The sequence below is a fragment of the Cinclus cinclus genome, chromosome Z, assembly GCF_963662255.1.
Source record: "Cinclus cinclus chromosome Z, bCinCin1.1, whole genome shotgun sequence".
Lineage (NCBI taxonomy): Eukaryota > Metazoa > Chordata > Aves > Passeriformes > Cinclidae > Cinclus > Cinclus cinclus.
Genome location: NC_085084.1, coordinates 4,176,535 through 4,189,313, shown reverse-complemented (window position 1 = coordinate 4,189,313; position 12,779 = coordinate 4,176,535). Strand labels below are relative to the sequence as shown.

The window sequence follows — 12,779 nt, the reverse complement described above, 5'->3', positions numbered from 1 at the left end:
ACCATAAATAAAAAATACTTATAGCAAAAAACAAAACAAAACCATTTGTAACAATAAACAAACGCAAAACCAATCTTAACTCTAAATACCTTCCCAAACACATCCTAACAAACAAGAGCAAGCCGAGGCGCATCCCTGGCCAAGGGAACTCTTCCTACAGTTGTTCCCCGGTGGGATGCATGGATGGATGGATGGATGGATGGATGGATGGACGGATAGATGGTCAAAGGTCCCGCCCGCGGACCAAGAGCTCCCGCCGGCCGCGCCGGCTCTGCCCGCGGAATTTGCGCAGCTCCTCCTTGAACGCCGGGTGCGCCATGGGCCGATAGTCCCGGGGCTCGCAGTGGCTCTGCAACGCACGGCTCCGTCAGCCCCATTGCAGGGAAGGGGCTCAGAGCCAGAACTGCCCCTCCCCACTGCCGTGCACCCCCCTCAGCTCCTGCCAGCGAGGGGACACCGGGAGGGGACTCACCGGGAACTGGAAGAAGAACTCGCGGTACCCCCCGTTCAAGACGTAGAGCTCAGGGTACTGCAGCTGCGGGTACTCGTGGCAGGACCGATCCCTCTCCCGCAGGAACTTGCACCTGTGACTCAGGGAAAGGCCACGGGATCAGCCCCGTGCGGGGATCCAGGCGTGCCTGGGGGACGGGCAGACCCCAAAGTGCCCTCCCCCCACCGAGGCATCGCTCACATTTTGGGGCCCCTTTCAACAGAGAACTCGCAGTGGAAGATGACGATCACCCTCTTGCTGCTGTCCAGCGCCACACTGGGCTGCTCCAGCAGGAATTCCTCCACATCCCGCTGCAGCGGCAGGTTGACAGCACCCTGGGGACGGACACACGAGGCACCTTTCTCCACTCTGCCTCCCATTTCATTTTCTGCAGGGACCCACGGACGCTGCCCCACAGCCTCCCCCACTGTCATACTCCTCTTTCCAGCTGGGAATCAACCTTTTAGGGAGTGTCTTGACACTCCCCTTGGGGCTGCTCTGTCCCTCTGGGCAGCTCTGTACCCTTCCTGAGGGGCTGCTCAAGCTCTCTGGAGGCTCAGAGTACCTCTGGTGAGGCTGCTTTACTCCTCTCTGGGAGCTCTATATCTTTGCTTCATCTCTCAGAGGGTACTCAACAAATCCCGGGCGATCCTGAACCCCTTGCTGGCGTTATGCTCAACCCCTCGTGGCGGTTCCTCCCGTTCCTCCCAGTCCCAGGAGCACAGAGGGCGGGGGGAGCGTGGAGTTCTGACCGTGATGTGGCCCCCCTCGTATTCGTAGGGGTACCGGCAGTCCACCACGATGCTGCTCTCGAGGAAGCTGCTGAAGTGCCCCGTCAGCACTGCCACCAGCTGCGGGGGGAACAAGTCACCAAGGGGGGACACACGGGGGCAGGTGGGGGGTGGAATAGGCAGGCAGCCCCTTGGGGGGCCTGGCAAAGGGTCACTGTCCCCTTACCGTGCCAGGGGAGATGTACTTCAGGCTTGGGTCCTTCCCTTCCACCGTCGGCAGGAGGTGAGGCTGGAGGAGAGAGGATGCGGGGTCATCCCTGTCCTAGGGACACGTCCTGGGGGTGGCACCTGTCCCCCCAGCCCAGGAGCTCCCAGTGGTCAGTTCTGCACCCGCAGGAGGGGAAAGGGCAGATACATGTGGCCGTGGCATTGGCATGGACCCAGAGGAGCAGTGATGGGGCTCTTTATCCAGTGCAGGGACTGCATGCTGGGCAGTCACAGCCCTGTGTCCCCAGCCAAGGGCCACCAGCTGGCTTTGGGCTCTTGCAGGGCTCCAGTGATGGTCCCTGTTCCCAATAATGCAGCCCTGCCCCATCCTCGTGGCTCTACCATGGAGAAGTCCCCAATGAGCTCCTGCTCATCGCTGGCCAGCACTTTCTCCATCTCCTCAAGCTCGGCGGATCTGGAAGGCTCCAGCCCCACTCCCTGTGGAGACACACACAGCCCCAGATGACATCAGAGGCTCTGGAACAGCAGGGACGTGGCCCAGTGCTGCTGGACAGGCTGGTCCCACTCCTCCCCTTCCCCATCACCCACCAACTGCACCGACGCCTCCTGGTCAGGACTGCCAGACACCCTCTTCTGCTTCTTAGCCTTGACAGGGGTGCCCCTGTGCGAGGGCTGTCCCCGCTTCAGGACGGGCCTGGGGACACTGCCGGGCAGCCAGGACGAGCGGAAGAGCTGCCGGCACTGGCTGCGCTTCCCCGCACGCTGTGGGGAGAGCCCGTGCTGCTGCCTGGGGTGTTGGGAGCCCCCAGCAGCAGGGCTGGTGCTGCTCACCAACCAGCCCCCACCTCAGGGACCTTGGGCCCCTTTGGAGACCCCGAGAGGGGACTGTGGGGCTCCATCCTATGCCAAAGGCTGCCACATACCAGCTTTGCCTCCTCCTTCTTCATCACTGGCGTGGTCAGCCCGTTCTCCATCCCCTGGCACATGGTGGCATCGCTCTGCCAGAGCACCAGCTGGGGGGACTTGGGGGAGAAGCAGAGGAGATGGTGAAGGGGACAAGTCCTGTCAGCTGCTTTCCACCCCCAGGCAGGGATGGATCCCGTACCCAAGCTCCATCCACCTCCCAGTGCATTCCAGGCTTGCAGTCAGGGTGTCCCAATGACCTCCCAGCCCGCCCATCTCCCACATCCGCAGGCCCCCACCCATGGGGAGGTTGTGGCGGCAGCTCCAACGCGTCCAGCCGCAGGATCAGCCATTCTTGGTGCCCTCCCGAGCCCTCCAGTCTCTCACCAGCAGTTCTGGTGTGCGGGAAGGGCTCTTGGCAAGAAGGTTCCTCCTGGCAGCCCCATGGCCGGCGGGCAGCCGGTCCCGCCGGCCCGGCCTCTGCAGCTTTTTGGGGCCAAAGCCCTCCTGCAGCGGGGGAAGACACGGGATCAGCACCCCTCTGCCCCCTCCCTGACCCCCAGGTCCCGCTGCCCCCTCATCCTCGGGCTCCGTCTGGCGCTGCTGCACTCTGTCCCTGCGCACCTGGAGCTGGGAGATGTCCTTCAGGACCGGTCTGGCTTCCAGCTGACACTTCTGTGGGACAGCCAGGGGGTGAGAGGTGCTGCACAGGTGCGGGATCCCTGCCCCCGCTGCTGGCTCCATCTTCCTCGTCCCTGCTCGTCCGGGGACTCGGCAGGATCCTGCACAGCCTCCAGCACCTACCGGCAAGGAGTGCATCCTCTGGCCAAGGAGCTTCCTGCTGCAAGAGGAGGGAAAGGAAAGGATGGAATGAAAGCGCTGTGTCCCACCCCTCTGCCACTGTCACCTCTGTCCCCTACGTCCTCAGGGTGGGGTAACAGCTCCCCGGGGCAGCCACAGCTCCCCAAAGGAACCTGGGGCAGGTACTGAACGAACACCAATGGCCTGAGTGGGTGGGACCCCAGGAGGGGCACGGGGACAGCCTGGCTCTTGGGTCTGGGACAGGGACAGCCTGAGCACGGGGACAGCCTAGCATTCGTGTCCTGCCGCAAGGACACAGCCCCTCCACTTACTCTTTGAGACGTCTCCCAGAGTTCGGCATCATTTTCTGGAAGCTGTGGGGAGAGCAGAGATGAGCTTTATGGGGGGATGGCATCCGCATCCCTGCCCAAGCAGCCCAGGTTGTCACCTCCCAGACACAGACTGGGGGACACAGCCGGGCTTAGACCGAGCCCTGCTGCTCGGGAGAGGCAGGGCCAGGGCCAGGGCCAGGGCCAGGGCCAGGGCCAGGGCCAGGAGGTGTCCCCGGGGGGACACGGGGATGGGGCCACTCACTTTTCCCTCACGGCTGCGGAGCTCTGCTGTGTGGGGGAGTCCGGTGCCAGTGCTGCGGGAACAAGGGACAGGGATAGCCGCGGTGTGGGGATCGGGGAGCTGGCCGCAGCCCAGGACAGCGGGCAGGATGGGTCCGGGCAGGGAGGCCCCCAGCAGGCGGGTGGCAGCGCCGTCGGGAGCAGCGGTCCCGCATGGAATGCTGCGCGTCACCCCGAGCAGGGTCCCCAGCGGAGCGGCTCCTGGCTGAGCCCCAGGGACCGCAGGCACGGGCTCCTGCCCATCACTCCCCAAAAAGCCTCGAGCCCCTCGGACCCCCCTCCCACACCTTCGGCACGACCCCAGAGCCAGCAGCGGTTGGGGACGGCTGTGGGGCGGAGCAGCCGCAGTCCCTCACCTGGATCCGTGGGCTGCGAGGACACCGAGTCCCCGGGGCAGTCCGAGGCCAGCGGCTCCGGGGACAGCGTGTGCCACAGCCGCGGGAGGGGCAGCGCCCCGCGTCCCCTCTGAGGGGTGTCCTGGTACCTGCGGGCGGACAAGTGTCGGTGACACGGGGCAGTGTCCGTGGCCCGGGTGCCCCTTCTTGCCCCGGCGAGGCGGGGGCAGGAGCTAAAGGAGGGATCCCAAAAAGCGTCCTTTGGCACGAGCCCCGGACAAAGGCACCCCGGCCACCCCCGTCACCTGTCCGGGACCGCCGGGTCAGCCCTATCCAGTGACAGCGGCGTGAGCGCGGCTGTGCCCGGGGAGGGCAGAGGGGAGATGGCCGCCAGCCCGCGGCCACCGCGCAGTGACATGACCCGGGCAGGGACCCAGAGAGCGAGCTCCGGCAAGTAACCGGGGACGGGGGACAAGAGACGGCAAGAAGTAAGAGGTGCAAAGAGATGGCAGTGAGAGGCGGGAGTTGATAAAAGGCGATAAGAGGCGATAAAAGGTGACAAAAAGTGATAAAAGGTGGCCGGAGGCGACAGGAGGCGAGCAGAGGTGACAGGTGCCACCCGCGCCGCTCCCGCTTAGAGCAGTAACAGGAATAACAACACCAGCGGCAGCCGCAGCCAATGGGAGGCCGCGGCGCGCACGAGGCGACTCCCCCAGCCAATGGGAGGTCGCAGTGGGCGCGAGGGCCAAAGAGAGGCGCGCGAGGCGCTTGGGGGCGGAGCCGCAGACGAGGGGGCGGTTTCAGAGGCGGAAGGGGGCGTGTCCAGCAGGAAAAGGGCGTGTCCAGCAGAAAAAGGGCGTGTCCAGCGCTGCCCTCACGACGGGCGGGGCCGCGCCCTGTCAGTGCAGGGGACACTCGGTCCCTCCCGTGTCTCCTGCAGCGCGACAAACTTGTGCCCTAATGCCACCCTCACAACCCCGACTGCCACATGCAGCCACAAGAACGCAAGCTTGAAATCTTGGACCTTCTTAATAGCGGACTTTCTTTTTTTAAAGGCGGCTGTGAATGGCCTGCTCTGTGTACCAGCCAGAAAACTCTTACTTCTGTATTAAACGTAACCAAAATCAGTTAATTGTGCTTCAAGCTGCTTGATTCCTTTGCTCTTGCAAGCACGCCCTTGAGTCCCTAGTGTTTATTTCCCCTGTGCTTCCAGCCTGCCTCAGTTTCCTCATGGATGCGCCAGAAGTGTTGGAATTTTAAGAGAGCTAAGTAGAGATCTGGGGGGGGGACGGGGGGGTGCGGAAATCACAGTCTGGAACTAATCTCGCTTTTCTCCCACTTGGAGATCAAACGTGCCGAAGGAGCCCAGCCCCACGGGTGTTTGGAGTCCAAACTTCACGGGTGTTTGGAAGGCGCTGTTCCACTGCTGAGAGCCAGCAGCTCTGACACAGCCCTGCAAAAAGCACCAGTTCCTCCTGCTAACAGCAAATTCTATGTATTTTTACGTGTGTGTATATATATATATATATACACACATTTATATATAGAACAGGAATTCTGAGAAAGCTCTGTGCCACTCTAGTGACATTTTATGCTGTTCAAGTCTTGTCAACTGCTGCCTTAAAACATTTGAAGAGCTGAAAGGGGATTTGACACAGAATGAAGTTGCAGATGATTTTAGCAAAGATCCTCAGTTTAGCCATTTTGTGTAGTCATTTCTTCTGCTCTTCTGAGTGGCGATTTGCATTGCTGTTTTCTGCTTTATCTGCTCAGTTTTGGGGCAGGTTAAGTGGCCTTCCTTGTATGCCACAGCCCCTTTATTGCTGACCTCCACAACCTTTTCTTTAATTGAGGGCACACCTCTTGGCCCATGTGTGTGTGCAGATGCCCCTTCCAACAGCTTGAAAATAGGATTATTGATGGGCAGCTTGGGAGGGAGCAGGACACGGGTGTGGGGACCAGGAGGCACAAACGGGGAGCCAGGAGGATTTGGGGGATATTTTTTGGGTTCTCTCGCGGGGCCAAACCAAAGCAAAGGCAAGGCCCAACACAAATATCCAGGCCACTGTCACCTGGCTGGGGAAGGGGGCGCATAGAAAAGCCCCTCTAGGGAGCGGATCAGGAATGTGGGAAGGTGGAGGGGAGGATGGAAGGATGACTGAAGCACTTGGCACTGGGTGGCCACTTGCCAGGGTCAGAATGGGGGACCCTTGTGTTAAGGACACCCACCCCTTCCAGACCCCATAGCCATGGGGATCCCACAGAGCTCTGTCCCCCAGAAAATTATTGCCACAGCCCTGGGGGTCCTGCAAAGACCAGAAGCGCCCCCCTCTCATGAGGGTGACATGGCTTTGGGGGTCCCAGGCAGAGGGATGAGGTGTTACTGGCCTGGGGGTCCTGATGAGCACAGCCACACTCACAAGGGGCGTCAATACCTTGGGGATCCCATGGACAGGGGGCTTAATCACTACAGGAGGGTCTCAGAACATGAGGGATTAATGCTCCTGAGTGTCTTGATGAACCCTAACCCCCAAATGGGGGCTGCCACACTTTCTGGGAGTCCTGCTGGGAGGAATGAGTGTCCCAGCTCAGAGGGAAATGCTGCAAAGTTCAGGGGACCTCCTGAGAAAAGAGAGTGTCCTGGCTGCGGGGGTCCCACAGCAGCCCCAAGTTTCCCAGGGGTCCTGCCAAGCCCAGCATGTCCAGGAAAGAGGGTCCCATGAGGGTCCAGGGCCATACTGCTGCCGCCCCACCCTGCAGGAGCAGCAGCCAAGGGGCCAACACTTGCCCCTTCCCCACCCACCTTGTCTGCGGGGAAGCCACCACAGCCCAGGGAAACCCTATCCCTGTCCTCTGCCAGCAGCTGTCCCTGTCCCCAGAGCCCCAGAGTCCTCCATCCCAGCCTGCCCGTCCCCCCACCCCTCCGTTCCTATTGCAGAGCCCTGGTGTGGGCAGGGACAGCTCAGGAGCCAGGTTTGTTCTCCTACAATAGGAGTTTATTAACAGACATTGTAATTAACAAACGATCCTAGCAACAGACAAACACAAAAATATTAATAACAATAAAGTATTTACAATAAACAAAAGATATGGAAGACCATAAATAAAAAATACTTATAGCAAAAAACAAAACAAAACCATTTGTAACAATAAACAAACGCAAAACCAATCTTAACTCTAAATACCTTCCCAAACACATCCTAACAAACAAGAGCAAGCCGAGGCGCATCCCTGGCCAAGGGAACTCTTCCTACAGTTGTTCCCCGGTGGGATGCATGGATGGATGGAAGGATGGATGGATGGATGGATGGATGGATGGATGGATGGATGGATGGATGGATGGATGGTCACAGGTCCCGCCCGCGGACCAAGAGCTCCCGCCGGCCGCGCCGGCTCTGCCCGTGGAATTTGCGCAGCTCCTCCTTGAACGCCGGGTGCGCCATGGGCCGATAGTCCCGGGGCTCGCAGTGGCTCTGCAACGCACGGCTCCGTCAGCCCCATTGCAGGGAAGGGGCTCAGAGCCAGAACTGCCCCTCCCCACTGCCGTGCGCCCCCCTCAGCTCCTGCCAGCGAGGGGACACCGGGAGGGGACTCACCGGGAACTGGAAGAAGAACTCGCGGTACCCCCCGTTCAAGACGTAGAGCTCAGGGTACTGCAGCTGCGGGTACTCGTGGCAGGACCGATCCCTCTCCCGCAGGAACTTGCACCTGTGACTCAGGGAAAGGCCACGGGATCAGCCCCGTGCGGGGATCCAGGCGTGCCTGGGGGACGGGCAGACCCCAAAGTGCCCTCCCCCCACCGAGGCATCGCTCACATTTTGGGGCCCCTTTCAACAGAGAACTCGCAGTGGAAGATGACGATCACCCTCTTGCTGCTGTCCAGCGCCACACTGGGCTGCTCCAGCAGGAATTCCTCCACATCCCGCTGCAGCGGCAGGTTGACAGCACCCTGGGGACGGACACACGAGGCACCTTTCTCCACTCTGCCTCCCATTTCATTTTCTGCAGGGACCCACGGACGCTGCCCCACAGCCTCCCCCACTGTCATACTCCTCTTTCCAGCTGGGAATCAACCTTTTAGGGAGTGTCTTGACACTCCCCTTGGGGCTGCTCTGTCCCTCTGGGCAGCTCTGTACCCTTCCTGAGGGGCTGCTCAAGCTCTCTGGAGGCTCAGAGTACCTCTGGTGAGGCTACTTTACTCCTCTCTGGGAGCTCTATATCTTTGCTTCATCTCTCAGCGGGTACTCAACAAATCCCGGGGGATCCTGAACCCCTTGCTGGCGTTATGCTCAACCCCTCGTGGCGGTTCCTCCCGTTCCTCCCAGTCCCAGGAGCACAGAGGGCGGGGGGAGCGTGGAGTTCTGACCGTGATGTGGCCCCCCTCGTATTCGTAGGGGTACCGGCAGTCCACCACGATGCTGCTCTCGAGGAAGCTGCTGAAGTGCCCCGTCAGCACTGCCACCAGCTGCGGGGGACACAAGTCACCAAGGGGGGACACACGGGGGCAGGTGGGGGGTGGAATAGGCAGGCAGCCCCTTGGGGGGCCTGGCAAAGGGTCACTGTCCCCTTACCGTGCCAGGGGAGATGTACTTCAGGCTTGGGTCCTTCCCTTCCACCGTCGGCAGGAGGTGAGGCTGGAGGAGAGAGGATGCGGGGTCATCCCTGTCCTAGGGACACGTCCTGGGGGTGGCACCTGTCCCCCCAGCCCAGGAGCTCCCAGTGGTCAGTTCTGCACCCGCAGGAGGGGAAAGGGCAGATACATGTGGCCGTGGCATTGGCATGGACCCAGAGGAGCAGTGATGGGGCTCTTTATCCAGTGCAGGGACTGCATGCGGGGAAGTCACAGCCCTGTGTCCCCAGCCAAGGGCCACCAGCTGGCTTTGGGCTCTTGCAGGGCTCCAGTGATGGTCCCTGTTCCCAATAATGCAGCCCTGCCCCATCCTCGTGGCTCTACCATGGAGAAGTCCCCAATGAGCTCCTGCTCATCGCTGGCCAGCACTTTCTCCATCTCCTCAAGCTCGGCGGATCTGGAAGGCTCCAGCCCCACTCCCTGTGGAGACACACACAGCCCCAGATGACATCAGAAGCTCTGGAACAGCAGGGACGTGGCCCAGTGCTGCTGGACAGGCTGGTCCCACTCCTCCCCTTCCCCATCACCCACCAACAGCACCGACGCCTCCTGGTCAGGACTGCCAGACACCCTCTTCTGCTTCTTAGCCTTGACAGGGGTGCCCCTGTGCGAGGGCTGTCCCCGCTTCAGGACGGGCCTGGGGACACTGCCGGGCAGCCAGGACGAGCGGAAGAGCTGCCGGCACTGGCTGCGCTTCCCCGCACGCTGTGGGGAGAGCCCGTGCTGCTGCCTGGGGTGTTGGGAGCCCCCAGCAGCAGGGCTGGTGCTGCTCACCAACCAGCCCCCACCTCAGGGACCTTGGGCCCCTTTGGAGACCCCGAGAGGGGACTGTGGGGCTCCATCCTATGCCAAAGGCTGCCACATACCAGCTTTGCCTCCTCCTTCTTCATCACTGGCATGGTCAGCCCGTTCTCCATCCCCTGGCACATGGTGGCATCGCTCTGCCAGAGCACCAGCTGGGGGGACTTGGGGGAGAAGCAGAGGAGATGGTGAAGGGGACAAGTCCTGTCAGCTGCTTTCCACCCCCAGGCAGGGATGGATCCCGTACCCAAGCTCCATCCACCTCCCAGTGCATTCCAGGCTTGCAGTCAGGGTGTCCCAATGACCTCCCAGCCCGCCCATCTCCCACATCCGCAGGCCCCCACCCATGGGGAGGTTGTGGCGGCAGCTCCAACGCGTCCAGCCGCAGGATCAGCCATTCTTGGTGCCCTCCCGAGCCCTCCAGTCTCTCACCAGCAGTTCTGGTGTGCGGGAAGGGCTCTTGGCAAGAAGGTTGCTCCTGGCAGCCCCATGGCCGGCGGGCAGCCGGTCCTGCTGGCCCGGCCTCTGCAGCTTTTTGGGGCCAAAGCCCTCCTGCAGCGGGGGAAGACACGGGATCAGCACCCCTCTGCCCCCTCCCTGACCCCCAGGTCCCGCTGCCCCCTCATCCTCGGGCTCCGTCTGGCGCTGCTGCACTCTGTCCCTGCGCACCTGGAGCTGGGAGATGTCCTTCAGGACCGGTCTGGCTTCCAGCTGACACTTCTGTGGGACAGCCAGGGGGTGAGAGGTGCTGCACAGGTGGGGGATCCCTGCCCCCGCTGCTGGCTCCATCTTCCTCGTCCCTGCTCGTCCCGGGACTCGGCAGGATCCTGCACAGCCTCCAGCACCTACCGGCAAGGAGTGCATCCTCGGGCCAAGGAGCTTCCTGCTGCAAGAGGAGGGAAAGGAAAGGGTGGAATGAAAGCGCTGTGTCCCAGCCCTCTGCCACTGTCACCTCTGTCCTCTACGTCCTCAGGGTGGGGTAACAGCTCCCCGGGGCAGCCACAGCTCCCCAAAGGAACCTGGGGCAGGTACTGAACGAACACCAATGGCCTGAGTGGGTGGGACCCCAGCAGGGGCACGGGGACAGCCTGGCTCTTGGGTCTGGGACAGGGACAGCCTGAGCACGGGGACAGCCTAGCATTCGTGTCCTGCCGCAAGGACACAGCCCCTCCACTTACTCTTTGAGACGTCTCCCAGAGTTCGGCATCATTTTCTGGAAGCTGTGGGGAGAGCAGAGATGAGCTTTATGGGGGGATGGCATCCGCATCCCTGCCCAAGCAGCCCAGGTTGTCACCTCCCAGACACAGACTGGGGGACACAGCCGGGCTTAGACCGAGCCCTGCTGCTCAGGAGAGGCAGGGCCAGGGCCAGGGCCAGGGCCAGGAGGTGTCCCCGGGGGACACGGGGATGGGGCCACTCACTTTTCCCTCACGGCTGCGGAGCTCTGCTGTGTGGGGGAGTCCGGTGCCAGTGCTGCGGGAACAAGGGACAGGGATAGCCGCGGTGTGGGGATCGGGGAGCTGGCCGCAGCCCAGGACACCGGGCAGGATGGGTCCGTGCAGGGAGGCCCCCAGCAGGCGGGTGGCAGCGCCGTCGGGAGCAGCGGTCCCGCATGGAATGCTGCGCGTCACCCCGAGCAGGGTCCCCAGCGGAGCGGCTCCTGGCCGAGCCCCAGGGACCGCAGGCACGGGCTCCTGCCCATCACTCCCCAAAAAGCCTCGAGCCCCTCGGACCCCCCTCCCACACCTTCGGCACGACCCCAGAGCCAGCAGCGGTTGGGGACGGCTGTGGGGCGGAGCAGCCGCAGTCCCTCACCTGTATCCGTGGGCTGCGAGGACACCGAGTCCCCGGGGCAGTCCGAGGCCAGCGGCTCCGGGGACAGCGTGTGCCACAGCCGCGGGAGGGGCAGCGCCCCGCGTCCCCTCTGAGGGGTGTCCTGGTACCTGCGGGCGGACAAGTGTCGGTGACACGGGGCAGTGTCCGTGGCCCGGGTGCCCCTTCTTGGCCCGGCGAGGCGGGGGCAGGAGCTGAAGGAGGGATCCCAAAAAGCGTCCTTTGGCACGAGCCCCGGACAAAGGCACCCCGGCCACCCCCGTCACCTGTCCGGGACCGCCGGGTCAGCCCTATCCAGTGACAGCGGCGTGAGCGCGGCTGTGCCCGGGGAGGGCAGAGGGGAGATGGCCGCCAGCCCGCGGCCACCGCGCAGTGACATGGCCCGGGCAGGGACCGAGAGAGCGAGCTCCGGCAAGTAACCGGGGACGGGGGACAAGAGACGGCAAGAAGTAAGAGGTGCAAAGAGATGGCAGTGAGAGGCGGGAGTTGATAAAAGGCGGTAAGAGGTGATAAAAGGTGACAAAAAGTGATAAAAGGTGGCCGGAGGCGACAGGAGGCGAGCAGAGGTGACAGGTGCCACCCGCGCCGCTCCCGCTTAGAGCAGTAACAGGAATAACAACACCAGCGGCAGCCGCAGCCAATGGGAGGCCGCGGCGCGCACGAGGCGACTCCCCCAGCCAATGGGAGGTCGCAGTGGGCGCGAGGGCCAAAGAGAGGCGCGCGAGGCGCTTGGGGGCGGAGCCGCAGACGAGGGGGCGGTTTCAGAGGCGGAAGGGGGCGTGTCCAGCAGAAATAGGGCGTGGCCAGCGCTGCCCTCACGACGGGCGGGGCCGCGCCCTGTCAGTGCAGGGGACACTCGGTCCCTCCCGTGTCTCCTGCAGCGCGACAAACTTGTGCCCTAATGCCACCCTCACAACCCCGACTGCCACATGCAGCCACAAGAACGCAAGCTTGAAATCTTGGACCTTCTTAATAGCGGACTTTCTTTTTTTAAAGGCGGCGCTGAATGGCCTGCTCTGTGTACCAGCCAGAAAACTCTTATTTCTGTATTAAACGTAACCAAAATCAGTTAATTGTGCTTAAAGCTGCTTGATTCCTTTGCTCTTGCAAGCACGCCCTTGAGTCCCTAGTGTTTATTTCCCCTGTGCTTCCAGCCTGCCTCAGTTTCCTCATGGATGCGCCAGAAGTGTTGGAATTTTAAGAGAGCTAAGTAGAGACCTGGGGGGGGGGGGCGGGGGGGGCGGAAATCACAGTCTGGAACTAATCTCGCTTTTCTCCCACTTGGAGATCAAACGTGCCGAAGGAGCCCAGCCCCACGGGTGTTTGGAGTCCAAACTTCACGGGTGTTTGGAAGGCGCTGTTCCACTGCTGAGAGCCAGCAGCTCTGACACAGCC

At 62.1% G+C, this 12,779-nt stretch overlaps 1 protein-coding gene and 1 pseudogene across 1 annotated transcript; both read right to left on the bottom strand.

Annotated features, from left to right (window-relative positions):
• Positions 1-223: 223 nt before the first annotated feature.
• LOC134056693 (M-phase inducer phosphatase 2-like) lies at positions 224-2,435 on the bottom strand. Its single transcript, XM_062513555.1, has 7 exons — positions 2,382-2,435; positions 2,038-2,211; positions 1,876-1,926; positions 1,243-1,341; positions 692-825; positions 480-584; positions 224-362 (listed from the first exon to the last, which is right to left on the bottom strand). Exons 1-7 carry the CDS (start codon positions 2,433-2,435, stop codon positions 224-226), a joined length of 756 nt encoding a protein of 251 aa, XP_062369539.1.
• A 5,032-nt stretch (positions 2,436-7,467) lies between these two features.
• Positions 7,468-11,763, bottom strand: LOC134056798 (M-phase inducer phosphatase 2-like; annotated as a pseudogene).
• Between the last annotated feature and the right edge of the window lie 1,016 nt (positions 11,764-12,779).

Excerpts from the sequence above, each read along its gene's own strand:
- LOC134056693 (XM_062513555.1), bottom strand. The coding sequence starts at position 2,435 with ATGTGCCAGGGGATGGAGAACGGGCTGACCACGCCAGTGATGAAGAAG. Across the intron at positions 1,927-2,037 it reads AGGAGGCGTCGGTGCAGTTG|GGAGTGGGGCTGGAGCCTTC; the intron begins GTGGGTGATGGG and ends GTGTCTCCACAG. Across the intron at positions 363-479 it reads TACCGCGAGTTCTTCTTCCA|CCGTGCGTTGCAGAGCCACT; the intron begins GTTCCCGGTGAG and ends GGGCTGACGGAG.